This window comes from Theropithecus gelada, chromosome 13, assembly GCF_003255815.1.
Source record: "Theropithecus gelada isolate Dixy chromosome 13, Tgel_1.0, whole genome shotgun sequence".
Lineage (NCBI taxonomy): Eukaryota > Metazoa > Chordata > Mammalia > Primates > Cercopithecidae > Theropithecus > Theropithecus gelada.
The window spans coordinates 48,709,800-48,725,360 of NC_037681.1; the positions used below are offsets into that span (position 1 = coordinate 48,709,800).

At 49.2% G+C, this 15,561-nt stretch overlaps 1 protein-coding gene across 10 annotated transcripts in view; it reads left to right on the plus strand.

Moving 5' to 3' along the window:
* BABAM2 (BRISC and BRCA1 A complex member 2) overlaps window positions 1–10,003 on the plus strand; it is a 463,266-nt gene extending 453,263 nt beyond the window's left edge. For 9 of the 10 annotated variants that reach the window (XR_003122373.1, XR_003122371.1, XR_003122372.1 and 6 more), the window contains one exon: window positions 9,553–10,003. Coding sequence is in view for 5 of the 10 variants with exons in the window: in XM_025405836.1 (XP_025261621.1) it covers window positions 9,553–9,807 (255 nt within the window). In the remaining 5 variants the exon portion in view is untranslated. The remainder of the gene's footprint in view (window positions 1–9,552) is intronic. The other variant, XM_025405840.1, reaches the window with a different exon arrangement.
* Window positions 10,004–15,561: the final 5,558 nt, after the last annotated feature.

Below are 15,561 nucleotides of genomic sequence, written 5' to 3' on the forward strand. Positions count from 1 at the left end.
AAAGAACCCTTTTGATGAGACTTCATTGAACAAAAGTTCCTATTGGCCTCAACCCCAAGGCCTCTGAGCATTTCCCTGATGGCTCCCTGTCTTCACTTTCTTCCGTCTTCCTAGTCCCCTTCTCTAGAAGCCAACTGTTATGTCATTTTCCAGGCATTACTCCCTGATTACTTAATGCTTCCTGAGCCAGAGGGCAGAGGGGTGGCCGAGAGGAACAGGCCTTCATGTCCCCCACAAAACTGTCCATGGCACTTTTTGCTTGGGGCTCTGCAGTGTTCACTAACCCTGCCCCATTTGTATAAAACTATGCAGATAAAAACTATCCTATGCAGATAAAAGCTGTCCAGTAATAACCCAACTGCTCCCACCACCTTTACAGCATTACCACCTCCTACTGAAACTTGCCTTGTATCAGGCCCTGGACTTGGTACTTGATACGTATTTCCATTCTCCTCACAACCTCCCTGAAAAGAGGTGCTAGTCAATAAAAAATGATAAAGGGGCTATCACCACTGACCCCACAGAAATACAACCAACCATCAGAGTATACTATAAACACCTCTGTGCAAATAAGCTAGAAAATCTAGATGAAATGAATAAATTCCTGGACACACACCCCCTCCCAAGACTGAACCAGGAAGAAGTTGAATCCCTGAATAGACCAATAACAAGTTCTGAAATTGAGGCAGTAATAAATAGCCTACAAACCAAAAAAAGCCCAGGACCAGATGGATTTACAGCTGAATTCTACCAGAGGTACCAAGAGGAGCTGGTACCGTTTCTTCTGAAACCATTCCAAACAATTGAAAAGGAGGGACTTTTCCGTAACTCATTTTATGAGGGCAGCATTGTCCTGATTCCAAAACCTGGCAGATACAACCAAAAAGGAAAACTTCAGGCCAGTACCCCTGAGGAACATCGACGCAAAAATCCTCCATAAAACACTGGCAAACTGAATCCAGCAGCACATCGAAAACCTCGTCCACCACAATCAAGTCGGCTTCATCCCCAGGATGCAAGGCTGGTTCAACATATGCAAATCAATGAACGTAATTCATCACATAAATAGAACTAAAGACAAAAACCACATGATTATCTCAATAGATGCAGAAAAGGCCTTCAATAAAATTCAACATCCCTTCATGTTAAAAACTCTCAATAAACTAGGTATTGATGGAACATACCTCAAAATAATAAGAGCCATTTATGACAAACCCACAGCCAATATCATACTGAACAGGCAAAAGCTGGAAGCCTTCCCAGCACAAGGCAAGGATGCCCTCCCTCACCACTCCTATTCAACATAGTATTGGAAGTTCTGGCCAGAGAAATAAGGCAAAAGGAAGAAATAAAGGTTATTCAATAGGAAGAGAGTAAGTCAAACGGTCTCTGTTTGCAGATGCCATGATTTTATATCTAGAAAACCCCATTGTCTCAGCCCAAAAGCTTCTTAAGCTGATAAGCAACTTCAGCAAAATCTCAGGATACAAAATCAATGTGCAAAAATCACAAGCATTCTTATACACCGACAGTAGACAAGCAGAGAGCCAAATCATGAATGAACTCCCATTCACAGTTGCTACAAAGAGAATGAAATACCTAGGAATACAACTTACAAGGTGTGTGAAGGACCTCTTCAAGGAGAACTACAAACTACTGCTCAAGGAAGTCAGAGAGGACACAAACAAATGGAAAAACATTCCAAGCTCATGGATAGGAAGAATCAATATCATGAAAATAGCCATACTGCCCAAAGCAATTTATAGATTCAATGCTTTTTCCCATTAAGCTACCATTGACATTCTTCACAGAATTTTAAAAAGACTACATTAAAATTCATGTGGAACTATAAAAGAGCCCATATAGCCAAGACAATGCTAAGCAAAAAGAACAAAGTAGTATCACGCTACCTAACTTCAAACTATACTACAGTAACCAAAACAACATGGTACCGGTACAAAAACAGACACATAAACCAATGGAACAGAATGGAGATCTCAGAAATAAGACCGCACATTTACAACCATCTGATTTTCGACAAACATGACAAAAACAAGCAATGGGGAAAGGATTCCCTATTTAATAAATGGTGCTGGGAAAACTGGCTAGCCATATGCGGAAAATTGAAACTGGACCCCTTCCTTACACCTTATACAAAAATTAACTCAAGATGGATTAAAGACTTAACTATAAAACCCAAAACTATAAAAATCCTAGAAGAAAATCTAGGCAATACCACTCAGGAAATAGGCATGGGCAAAGACTTCATGACAAAAACATCAAAAGCAATTGCAACAAAAGCAAAAATTGACTAATGGGATCTAATTAAACTAAAGAGCTTCTGCACAGCAAAAGAAACTGTCTTCAAAATGAACAGACAACCTACAGAATGGGAGAAAAATTTTGCAATCTATCCATCTGACAAAGGTGTAATATGCAAATCTACAAGGAACTTAAATTTATAGGAAAAAAACAACTCCATTAAAAAGTGGGCAAAGAGTGAGCTGAGATCTGGCCACTGCACTCCAGCCTGGGCGACAGAGCTAGACTCCGTCTCAAAAAAAAAAAAAAAAAAAAAGTGGGCAAAGGACATGAACAGACACTATTCAAAAGAAGACATTTATGCAGCCAAGAAACATATGAAAAAATATCAACATCACTGATCATTAGAGAAACACAAATCAAAACCACAATGAGATACCATCTCATGCCAAGCAGAATGGCAATTAAAAAGTCAAGAAACAACAGATGCCAGCAAGGCTGTGGAGAAATATGAACGCTTTTACACTGTTGGTGGGAATGTAAATTAGTTTGGCCATTGTGGAAGACAGTGTGGCAATTCCTCAAAGACCTAGTACCAGAAATATCATTTGACCCAGCAATCCCATTACTGGACATATGCCCAAAGGAATATAAATCATTCTCGTTTAAAGATACATGCATGCATATGTTCATTGCAGTACTATTCACAATAGCAAAGACATGGAATCAACCCAGTCCTTCAATGATAGACTGGGTACAGAAAATGTGGTACGCATACACCATGGAATACTATGCAGCCATAAAAAGGAATGAGATCATGTCTTTTGCAGGGACATGGTTTGAGCTAGAAGCCATTATCCTCAGCAAACTAACACAGGAACAGAAAACCAAACACATGTTCTCACTGATAAGTGGGAGCTGAACAGTGAGAACACATGGACACAGGGAGGGGAACATCACACACTGGAGCCTGCTGGTGGGTGGCAGGGTGGGAGGGAGAGCTTCAGGATAAATAGCTAATGCCTGGAGGGCTTAATACCTAGGTGCTGGGTTGAGAGGCGCAGCAAACCATCGTGGCACACTTTTAGTATGTAACAAACCTACACGTCCTGAACGTGGATCCTGGAACTTTTTTAAAAAAAAGAGAAGAGGTACTAGTGTCTGAATTTAATAGATGAAGAATCAAGACACAAAAGGGTTAAGTGGCTTGCTCAAGATCACATGGATGATATCTCAGACCATAACTGGGTGGTCATAAGATCATTTAGTAGAAAGCGTCCTGTTACAGGTGAGGAAATGGAGTCCCAGTTCTGGATGACACAATGAGCCAGGGCCCGAGTCCTCTGCCTCCTAGTGCAGTGCTCTTTCCACTTCCCCCACTGCCTTCCTTTTATGATGCATGTTGTCCTGGACAGAAGGAGAGCTGTTTGAGGACCGGGCCAACCAACACCCTGCTCTTGGCAGCTGGAGCCATGTGATTCCTAAATACCCCTCTAGGAAGAGCCGCAGCGTCATCCCTGATCAAGCCCTGACCAAATCCGCACACCACACACAAGGAGTACACCTGGCAGGTTTGGGGGGCAGAAGACAGGCAAGGGCTGGAGGTGCCTCTGACTGCAGAGTTTGTCCTTTGATGCCACAAGGATGCCACAAGCAGCTCTAGACTGGATTGCAAAAGACACACAGTGTCCCATGACTTTGGCTGAGTGTCCAAGCCTGAGATTGGCCATCTCTGCTTGCGATTGCCAGCTCAGTGTGATCAGTGAGGAGGGAGGACCTGATCCAAGGAGCCTCGGGAAAGGCTGAACTGAGGGCAAGGACCCTAGACCTCTCACAGGTTGCCCGCTTCTGCACACACACGTTCTTCTGGCTGTTTCCACGGACTCAGACTCAGAGCCTCTTCCCTTTGGCCCCAGCGGGTACCCATGGTAATAGTTGATGTTTACTGATCATCTCTTATGCCACGTACCATGCCAAATGCTTACTCAGACCATCTCATCCACTTCTCACAAGAACCCTTTAAGGTAGGCACAGTTTTCCCACCTTTTAGATGAAGAAACTAAAGCTGCAGTCACTTGCCCTCATCAACGAGTAAGGAGCGTGGCCAGGCCTCGAGCCCAGTCTGCCTGGCTCCAGAGCCCGCCCCGCACAGGCTGCCCTCACCTTCCACAGGCCACCAGCCTTAGGACCCTCAGTTAACAGCACTCTGCTTTGTAGATGAGGGAGCTGAAGTCCAGAAGAGATTTACCCTGGGCCCTAGGCCCACAAAAGTAGACCCCCTGACTCCTGACCCTGTTGCCTCCACCATGCCGTGCCTGTGGGCTGAAGCCTGGGCCAGCCCTACTTCTGCTGTGAATTCATGGAAAACCTACCCAGTCCTTACGTTTTCTTCTCCTAACTGAGACTCCTGGGTTGGACTGAGTTGTAATTTTATGAAACCCTGAGCAGTGAGACTGAGATCAGTGAAGAGGGCCCAAACCTCATTTTGCCCTCAGGCATATTGAGCTCTAATTCCATCTAAAAATAAATTCCCTTCCAGTGTGCATTCAGTGAGGAGCTTGACACTCAGGGCCCTCTCCTGTGGGCCCCACTTGGCCAGTTAATGGGGAGGTAAGGAGACCTCACTGTCCCCTGGAACACGCTTACACTTTGAAAGCTTACTACATACTTTGTCTCTGGGTCGAAGGTTTTTCAAAGATGACAGATACCTCTTGCCATTAGCAATCTGTACTCTGGGCAGCGCTCCATTTTCTCTGATAAAAAGTGAAATAAGTGAAAACAGTGTTTTTAAAATCTATAAATGGGTGGGAGCCAGTTGTCATTTTCCCTTTCCTTCTCCTCCCCCTCCCTTAACTGACTTAATGAGGATCCAAGTTGAGAAGCACTCACTGAAAACAGCTGGTAGCATCATGCCTTTAAATAGCCCTCGCCACGCTTCCCCTTGGCAGCACGCAGTTGGCCCTGGCAGGGAAAGCCCAGGACAGAACAGGAAACTTTAGAACTTTCTGAAAAGAAAAAAGCTTGCCTTTCAAATGTGCTCCCTCTTGCCAAGACCTTTTTGTGTAAGGAGCTTGCAATGTTGTAGCCCCTTCCCCTAGTAGTTTCCAAGGAAAATCTGAGCTGATGAGGCTTGCCTTGGGACCCAGTGTGACTCTGGGCCTGGGGAGGTAGGTGGAGAGCTCCCCGGACCCGACCCCTGCCCAGCGCAGGCCAGCACCCAGGGCAGCAGTGGTTCCAGCACCATCTGCTCATCCGGCACCTGTGGGGGTACAGAGCAGCTCAGCTGCAGCCTCTCCCCTTGATGTTCGTAGCTGTAAGGTCGGGGAAGTTGGCGTCCTCACCTCTAACTTGGGGCACATTCGGCCCTCCCTGAAAGTGGTACTGGGATGGGCCAGACTCCGCAGTGCACATCAGGTCACAGAATCCATGCAGCAGAGGTTGGTGGCAGCCTGTCGATCTCAGACCCTCTGGAGAAGTGGGGCCACAAGACTCTCTCTAGCCGCATTTCCATGTGCTGGGAAAATAGCAGCAGGTGAAACATATGGAGGGAATAAGTGGCCCTCACGTCTGGGTGGCAGCCAACAGTTGATTGTCTCCTCCCACACATTGTCCCATGCGAGTGTGGCAACAGGTGGCCTTATCACCCCTACTCTTCGTAAGAGAACAGAGCCCAGGGCTTCTCCTGCCCTGCCCGGCCTCACCTAGGTCTAGAGCTCTTTCTTCCACATCACAGCTCCTCTTTTGCGTTAAGGGTGACTGTGGCATGGTGCCGTTAATGGATAAGGACTTTGGGGTCCTGAGTGCCAGAGGAGGTGGCGGTTTGGCTGGCTCAGGGCTGTGTTGATCACAAGTGGATGGAAGAGGGCGCTTTATCTTTCTTACTGTTGACAAAGTTTGAAATTTGAGAATGGACTGAAGTGTTCTTCCTCAGTACCTAAATGCCTGTACCTGTTGTCTTTCTGGGGTTGCTCTCTCTCCCACCTTCTTTTTTTCATTTTTTTCTTTTTCGTTTTTTTTTTTTTTGAGACAGAGTCTCGTTCTGCCGCCCAGGCTGGAGTGCCATGGCATGGGCGTGACCTTGGCTCACTGCAACCTCTGCCTCCCGGGTTCAAGCAATTCTCCAGCCTCAGCTTCCCAAGTAGCTGGGACTACAAGCACCCACCACCACACCTGGCTAATTTTTGTAATTTTAGTAGAGATGGGGTTTCACCATGTTGGCCAGGCTGGTCTTGAGCTCCTGACCTCAGGTGATCCACCCGCCTCGGCCTCCCAAAGTGCTGGATTACAGGCATGAGCCACTGCGCCCAACCTCTCCCGCCTTCTTAAACAGCTTGTAATAGACATACTATAGCTGCTTCTTGCAAACTGGTGGCCATCATTAGTTACATTAAAGCCACAGCCCATCACCGAGTGCTTTCTACGCTGAGCCAGGCCTGGTGGTCACTGGGAGCAGGATGTGCTCCTGCTTTCCAGGGGCTGGCAGATAAGACCTGTGCGTGTGAGACAAGTGCCCCGGAAGAAGCACGGACAGTGTGCAGGGAGAGGACCTCCTGGGGACCAGGGAAGACTTGATGGAAGCAAGGGTATTTGTCCTGAGCATGAATAAGCCCAGAGGTGGCAAATGGCATGTGTGAGGAAGAGCAGGTAGTCAGATGAGAAGAAGGGAGAGGGAGTAGATCCAAGGCTCATATCCTGGACCGTGGCCGGCTTAGGGGGCCTGTAACATCCCCGAGTTGCAGTGTGGGGAGGTCTTACCTGCAGTTTCTCTGAGGAGAGGATCCTTAACTTTCTTAGCTTCTCAAAGGGTTGCATGATCTCAAAAAACAGGATAGAGGAACAGAATAGACTGTCTTCTTAATGACTTGCAGCCAGATAGTAAGAGTCATTGAATGCCAGGCTGAGAATTTGGAGGACATTAAGGTCTTGCTCAGGAAAGGGACAGAGACTCACACTGTAAGAGAATCAATGTAGCTGCAAACAAAGTCAAAGGAGGCCTCATGTCCAGGGGAGAAGCAGCTTCTGCAGCAGTGTCATCAAAAGATAAGACAGGAGCTATGGGAGTCACTACGGATGGAGGGACTTAGCGGCAGGAGCCTTGAGGATGAATTCGCCATAGGGGTTTAGGGAGAATGGAAACTGGTTCAGAAGGAAACTGAAGGTTCTGTTACAGAAAACCAAATTGGTCAGAGCATTTTCAGATACATGAAAGTGATGAAAACATCCATGTGGAACACTGGTGTGAGTTACAGAGTGACAGGTGGGGGGTCCCACAGGTGGTTGGAGACGTGGGACTGGAAGTTTGAGGGGAGGGAGGGCTGGGCTAGCGGTGCTGCAAGCCCAGGAGTTCCCACCTTGCTCTGCATGACCCCAAGGACGATGGCGCCTGGGAGTGCCGAAGGAGGGGCAGGGAGAGGTAGAGAGAGGCAGGACAGCTGTGGCACCACATGTCACAGAAGTCACAGGGAAAGGGAGCTTCCGGAGAGAGGAGCTGCCATTTCAGTGCTGCAGAGGTCATGGTGGAGGCCTGCACTGAGAAAGAGCCAGAGCATTCCAAGGCCAGATTGGATAGAGGGCTGCAGTTGACTTGAAGGGGGCGGGCAGCTGGTGGCACCAGCCGCTGCATTTGCTCTGCTCCAGAGACGACTCCAGGGCCTGTTGGATTGCGTGGGGCTCTTTGCCCTGCGGCACAGGAACCCCGGTGAGTGCTCGTGCTCCTGAGCAGTTTTCTGTTCTCTTCTCACTGCTGCCGTGAATCCGCCTCCTGCCCTTGGGTTAGCTCCTCCACTGCGGATTTGCTGCTTCTGATCTCCTGGGAGCTGGGAGCCGGTACAGCCAGGCTCAGTAGGACCAGATCCTAAATAAAATGGACTGTGGGAGGCTCCCTGTGGGTGAGGTGATGAAGCCTTTGCAGTGCTGAGGGTGACAGCTCTTGGTGGCCCTGCCTGGTTCTCGCCACTGCTCTGAGGTGAGATTCCTGGACACGTAAGGTGTCACTGTGATTGTGTGGGTGTCGGTGGGGCGGGGCTAGAAGGCAAGCCTGGTGACCAGGAGCACGGGTGCCCACCTCCTTCCTCTGCAGCCCCTCCCTTCTCCTCCCCTCCCTTTTCTCCCTCACCTCTCAACTGACAGCACGCTGCTGCTGGGAATGCCCCTCCGCTGCCCCTTCCCTGCTGCCCGGACTGCGGCCCGCGGGACTGCCCTTGGTGCCCTGATGTGGGGTCACCCACGTGTCCATCTCCTCCACACTGCAGTCTCCCACGTGGCGAGTCCCATGGCTGGGCCACCCCGCCACGCCTGATGCCTTGTACGGTGCCTGACACAGTGTGGGCTCGGCGGGTGCACATCTGAGGTAGAACGTGGCCCTGTGTCCACAGATTAGAAACCGAGATGCCGAAAAGGCCAAATGGGCTGCCTCCGGTCCTGCCACCCCTCTTCCGCTGACTGGGAAGGTTCTCTTAACACCCAGCCTAGCTTCTTTCCAGTAGACCAGACTGCATATGCGTTTGGAAATAAATGGAGACCATGAATCATTTAGAAATTATTAGGGCTGGGTGTGGTGGCTCAGGCCTATAATCCCAGCACTTTGGGAGGCCGAGGCAGGAGGATCCCTTGAGGCCAGGAGTTTGAGACCAGTCTGGGTAATGTAACAAGACCCTGTCTCTACAAAAAAGTGAAAAAAAAATTGCTGACGTGGTAGCACATGCCTATAGTCCTAACTACTTGGGTGGCTGAGGCAGGAGGAACACTTGCGTCCAGGAGGTCAAAGCTACAGTGCGCTATGGTTGGACCACTGAACTCCAGCCTGGCTCACAGAGTGAGGCCCTGTCTCTAAAAAAATAGAATGTGTTAAAAAGCTTATCAGACCCTCTGTCTTTATGAAGTCAAAGGTCCAACTGAGTGGAAAAGGCAACCTTCCTGATACTTCAGATCTCTAAATGACTGTGTGGTTCAATTGCACACACACTGTCTTGTAGCTTGGACCAGGCCCTTGTCTTTGTCCTGAAAAAAGGCAGCAGGACCTGAGTGCAGGTATCTCATAGGAATTGGCAGCCAGGAGGGCGCATGTACAGGCCCTTTGAATATTCCTGAGAGATATCACAGTAGTGAACTGCATGCACCTCCTTGGAAAAATCCGAAGGGCTTTGCCTCAGCAGAGAAGGCAAATCCAGCCCAACATGCATGAACAATAAATAACAACTGTTCTGAGTTAGCTTGAAAGCTCCGAGTTGCACTTTTTTTCAAGTTGTTTGTGCTAACCACAATTTTTTTTCTCCCCTTCTTTCCCACCAGGGCTTATTTCAAAACCTTTGTCCCTCAGTTCCAGGAGGCAGCGTTTGCCAATGGAAAGCTCTAGGAAACACCAGTCTTGAGAGGTGGCCAGCCAGACTGCCTGTCCACATGCGTGTCAGCACACACAGCCGCTTCCTGGAAGCCGCCTGGCATGTCTTCACGGCAGCGTTTTGCTCACACAGCAGCTTTGCACACCCCAGGCAGCCCCGACTGCTGAAATCCAACTGGAGCTGGCTGGTGGTCCCTGGATCCTAGAGCCCTTCACTTCGGGTTCCTCCCTCTTTCTTGCCTCTATTTCTTAGTTGGAAGAAATAAACCCACAAATTATGGTGCAGTAATTTTCCGGGGAAAGTAAAGCATCAGGAATGCCCACACCTTTCTTCCAAAGCCTTTGTCTCTGAGACCTCTTAAGTTTTAAGATTAAATGCCCCTCGCCGTTTTTCCTCTGAAACTAGTGTCTTCCCTCTGTGCGTGCACGTGTGTTTCATACCTCAGCATTTCCTATCTGCGCAGTCCTCCACTGTGAGAAGGAGTTACCTGAGTCAGTCTGACCAACCCGCTGGGTTTCAGCCACTCACCCAGCCTGGCCAAAAGCTGTTGCTCAATGACAAATGGGTTCTAGCACACACACCCCCACCCCCGGCCATCCATACCCTCCAGCCCCCTGTGTGGGCACCTTGTGCTCAGGCCAGCTCCACACAGTAGGTAGTCATTCAAGTTTGCTGAGTGCACCAAGGGCTCTGTCCTTCCCGCTCTCCCCTCTCCGTCCCCTCTCCCTAGGCTGATGGGAGAGTCCTTTGGGCCTCTGCAGCTCTGTGTGAATTATACACAAAGACAAAGCTTGGGTGTCGTGGGTTATCACGGGAATGTGTCTGCTTTCCGGGCTCGGGGCCTGGCGGCTGTGCAGCCAGCCAGGAACGGAGCTGGGGAAGATAGCCTGAGCAGACACCATCTTCCCTGAACTTACTGATCCTCACAGCCAGAAGGGTCTTCAGAAGTCACCTCGTTTCTACCCCGTTACTCCCTTCAGTGTACAGAGGAGAGAACTAAGGCCCAAGCATTAAGGAAACATGCAAATTAGAAACAGCAAATTAGGAACAAATCTGGGAACTTGGAGCCAGGCCTCCTTGTACCATCACACACTCCCTTAGCTGAAACACAAGATGGCTGCCGTCAACCTGACCACATCACCAGGTTTACAGTTTGGTTAACTTGGTCCTGTCCTGATGGCCTTCCACACAGGAAAGCAGGGCCCATGTACCACCCCCAGAGGTGAGGGCAAGAGCTGGCCTGGGTGCTCGCCCTGACACCCTCTGGCCTTCCCATTCCGAGGCGAAGCCACCAGCCCCTCCTGCAGGACACACACATGATTTCACAGGGCCTCTCACCTCTTCCCTTAGTTCCCTTTGTGGCTGTTGGAGCCCATTTCCACCAGGTGAGCCCAAAAGAACCAGCCCTGGGCCCTTGTGAGGACTGGTGAGGAGAAGGCGTGCCTCTCCTTCCCGTGTTCTCTGGCACCCAGGAATGTTCTCAGGAGGCTGGAGATCAGCTGGAACAGACCTCCCGTCATGCCTGTCAGCTGGAAGCCAGCCCAGCTCTGGGTTTTTTCACCGTGTGGGTACTATGCCCCCTACCCTGAAACTTTGGGAATTCCCAGGACAAGAACAACGGTCCAGTGTCCTGTGTCCATACGCCAGCCCTTCCATTAACTGGCTATGTGGCCTTCATTGAGTCCCTTCCTCTCCATCATATTAATACTAGGAGGAGGCTGGACTGGATCGTGGGCTCGGCTCATCAGATCACCCGAGGAGCTTTTTTTAGGAAGCTACTGCTCTGGTAGTTCCCACTGCAGGCCTGTTGACTTGGAATCTCACTAGCTGGAGCTTAGTATTCTAGATTTTGATAAAACTCCCCCAGCGATTCTACTGAGCAAGTGATCATGACCCACTAAGCCAGCTGACCACACTGGCACTGCTTCTGACCCTGGCCTGCTGACTGCCCCTCTACTCGGGGCAGCTGTGTGCCATGCCCCATGTCCCCTCCGTCCCCCCAGTAAGGCGCCGTAGCACGATCACTTAGGATTGCTAGGGTCACCCTCCCCTGATGGAGGGGTATGGGTTGGGCTCTACTGTACACAGCACCAAGAGTTGACTGAGCCCGGGCTCGCTTCTGAGCTGCAACTGGGTCTGAAGCAAGCCCAGGCTCAGTCAGCTCTTTCTGGTTCCAGTTCTAGCAGATGGTGGTTGGCACTGTGGGAGGGGGCGAGGTCCTGTGGACTGGACATCCCCTCAGCATTTCAAATAAGCATTCAGCAGTGACAGCAGCCAGTCGTGTGCAGTGTGGTCTGGGAATGTCATCCTCCTGCCCCTGCCAGCCCCTGGGGGCCCACAGACCCAGATTACGAGACCGTGCCCATCAGCGAAGCGCACACAGTCTAACGCAGAAGTTTTGCCACACACATTAGCTCAGCACACTTTACAGCAGACCTGGGCTGTGAGCAACTGAATGGGGTTGCTTTTGTTCCACAGATGAGGAAACGGAAGATGAGAGAAGCTAAGTGAGTTACCCATGATCACCAGCCGGTCACGGCCGGAGCCAAGACCCAACCCAGGCTCCTGGCTCCCCTCCAGCACCAGTTCTCATGTGAGTCCATACTCTCATGAACAAACTGAAGCTTATTTTTGTCTTTCCCAGTGAAGGATGGTGGACATTACATAGGTTTGTGAGGATAGAGATTTATGATTATTTTTAAAAGACTTTCAACTTCCTTGCCACAGGGGAGGATTTGGGCTGGTTAGAGGGGACTCACCACAAGGTGACAATCAGCACTGTAGGTTTCCAGAACGAGGGACTCAAACTCCAGGGTTTTTGTGATTTTATCTTCACCCCGCAACAGCAACAGAAGCCAGTGGCACCTGTGAGTGAGTGGAGGTCACCTGTATATTTGTAAATACTTCTTGCCGGGTCAGCCTGTCATCGAGCCTTGTACCTGCACACAGAGGGCAGCCCAAGACTAATTAGTAAATGGCTATAAAATGCTTTGAAGATGAAAAGAACCATATGTGAGAGCACATTATTACTACCTAGTAAATCCTGTCTCCAGCTTACTCAGCCCTTGTAATTTAAGTGGAATCTCTCTCGCTTAGCACTGATGAGGAAAAGGACTCAGATGTGTTTACCAGTAATACCTGATCAGGCATCTGTGAGGCCCTGGGAAGGAGGAGCAAGGGACCCCTGCTCAGCCAGTGCTCAGCTTCTTCCAGCAGCCCAGCTTCCTGAGGACGCATTGCCTACAACAAAACGACTCTCTTTTTTTTTTTTTTTTTGGAGACGGACTCTGGCTCTGTCGCCCAGGCTGGAGTGCAGTGGCGCAATCTCAGCTCACTGCAACCTCTGTCTCCCAGGTTCAAGAGATTCTCCTGCCTCAGCCTCCTGAGTAGCTGGGATTACAGGCACATGGCTGTATTCCACCACGCCCAGCTAATGAGACGAGGTTTCACCATGTTGGCTGGGCTGGTCTTGAACTCCTCACCTCAGGTGATCCGCCCACCTCGGCCTCCCAAAGTGCTGGGATTACAGACGGGAGCCACCACACCTGGCCTCAAATGATGCTCTATTAAAGCTCATTTTCTTGTGGAGACATGAACTAGAAAGAATATGAGGTTGAGGATGACAGAGGAAAAAAAGAGGGGGACCTTGGTTTGTACCATTTGCCAATTTCTCTGGTGTAAATACTCCCACCATGACGGACTGCAGGCCACCAACGTGAGATCACTGGACGCAGAGCTGGAAGGAGCAGGGAGGGTCATCGTGGGAGCCTCTGCTGGAGTGAACTGGCTCCAGTGTCTGTCTTTACTTAATCTGAGTTTTGTTATCCTCATCTATAAAATGGGAATAAATACCTGCCTCCTGGGGTTGTGAGAATTAAATAAGAAAAGTACCTAAAGCACCATGTGCAGTGCTTGGCACACAGTAACGTTTGACAAACAGTGACTGTTATTACCGCAGACCAGAAAAAAGATTTTCTGATGTTGACTTTGGCCTTTTTCTAAAAAGTCAGAATGCCCCTGTTAAAAAGTCCTGCCAATGAATTTGGCCTTTGGAAAAGTGACCCTGTCTGGATTACCAGGAAGACAAAATGATGAGTCATCTTGAATTTTAATGGATAAGAGATGCGATGTACTTGTGGGGGTTCCCCACCCCCCACGCTGGTCTCGCTTAAACTCTCGGCAGGACTTCAGGCTCCGAGCAGTGCTGGAGAAGCAACAACCCAGTGACCTGTTCATCCACCCCGGCCCCTGCTTTCCCACAGGCAAGGAAATCAGAGCAGCGTGGTTCACTTTTGCCTCGGACTGGGTTTCAGTTCCTGACAGCTCCACACTCTTGGAGTCGCAGCTGACTTGCCGGAGGGACGACTGCGTTTGGTTTGCCTCTTGCTCAGGCCTATAAATAAAACCATCCCAGAGCCTGCCCCAGTTCATGGGGACCAGCCTGTCCCACAGTTCCTAATGTGAATGTTAAGAACCTCATCTAATGGTAATAGGCCATCTAATTCTATTAATGGCATCATAGCTAATTCGTTGGTGCTCGAAAAAATGAAAATACAACCTTTGCCTTTTTTTTATGCATCTACGGTGCTTACGTGCAGGGCCAGTACAAACCCTAACCAGAAATCGGGTACGGGGTGCACCCATTGCCTTGTGTAATCCTCGAAACAACTAAATGAAATAGGTGTTATTGTCTTCATTTTACAGATAAAAACACGGAGCCTCAAAGATGTTAAAGAAATAACTTACCCAAGGACAGGAAGCTGGTATAATACACTCATCCACCCATCCTACCTTCTCCCCCTTCCCCTCTCCTTTCCTTCCTTCCCTCCCTTCCTTTGTTTTTTTTTATTTCACAAGGAAGTGAAGCAGGTCCCTCTGTTTCTTTCCACTTCTGTTATCCAGCTTCCCCAAATGAGAGCTTTATTGAGCATCTAATGTATACAAAGCCCTGTATAAGAGATTTACACACCAGTTTTTGCCATTTTCCCTGTGAGGGGAGGGGCTTGGAGTAGCTGGGTCTGGCCAGATCACATGAAGTGGGCATCAAACCCGGGTCAGCTGGGTCCAAGGAGTTCTGTGGGGTCACATGCAACAAACTAAGAAAGGCTTGGAAGTGGTCTTTGTGCCTGTGGATGGGTATGTCTATATGGCTACATATATATATAAAAATAACTTATTTTCAGGTGGCTGAGCCAGGGCCAGCCCGCAGTTGGAAAAAAATTAAAAAATAAATAATAAATAAACCTGACTTCAAAATTTGTGCCATAGTCTCTGGTTAAAGTCCAAAACACACTTGGTGGAAATAACAGCCTAATATTTGAGGAAAACAAGGTGAAAAAGTTGTTACAATTATTAAGGAAAATTACCGAGGTATTACCGAAGACAGCAGGGTCCATGAACTCATTCCAGGTTGAATGGGAAGCAACTAACTCTAAGAGGCCTAAAGACGTGTCTTCCTTCTACAGGGTTCTTAGGATTTACTCTGTCACTATTCTCTGATATCCTTTGGAGGCACCACACTTCACAAGTCTAAGAGGTTGTGCTTGGGGTCATAATAAGTCATGGATCATCATGGCCAGAGAAGTAGCCCCACAAGCAACCCAGGGATGGTCAGAATGAGCCACCCTACCCTGGGCCAGCCGCCTCTGCAACATGTCGGGATGAGCTAGCCAAATGGCGTGTGGAGGGTGTGGCACACACTCATGTTCCCCCAAAACGGCCCACCACCCCCTTCTTAAAGTCCCATGGAGCAAGTCCCTCCACAGAAGTCTCCTCATTCCAGAGAGCCTCTTTGAAACATGCCCTTTGAGTGAGCCTAGAAGCCACGCAAGAAAATGAAAATCAGTCCCTTTCAACTCCACGATCTCACTTTTGCTCCAGAACGGAACTCTGCAGCTCCCGGTGACTGTTGGCTGTCTGCGCAGGTGCCAGTAGAGCAGTAGGTAGAAGGGTGCCAGGT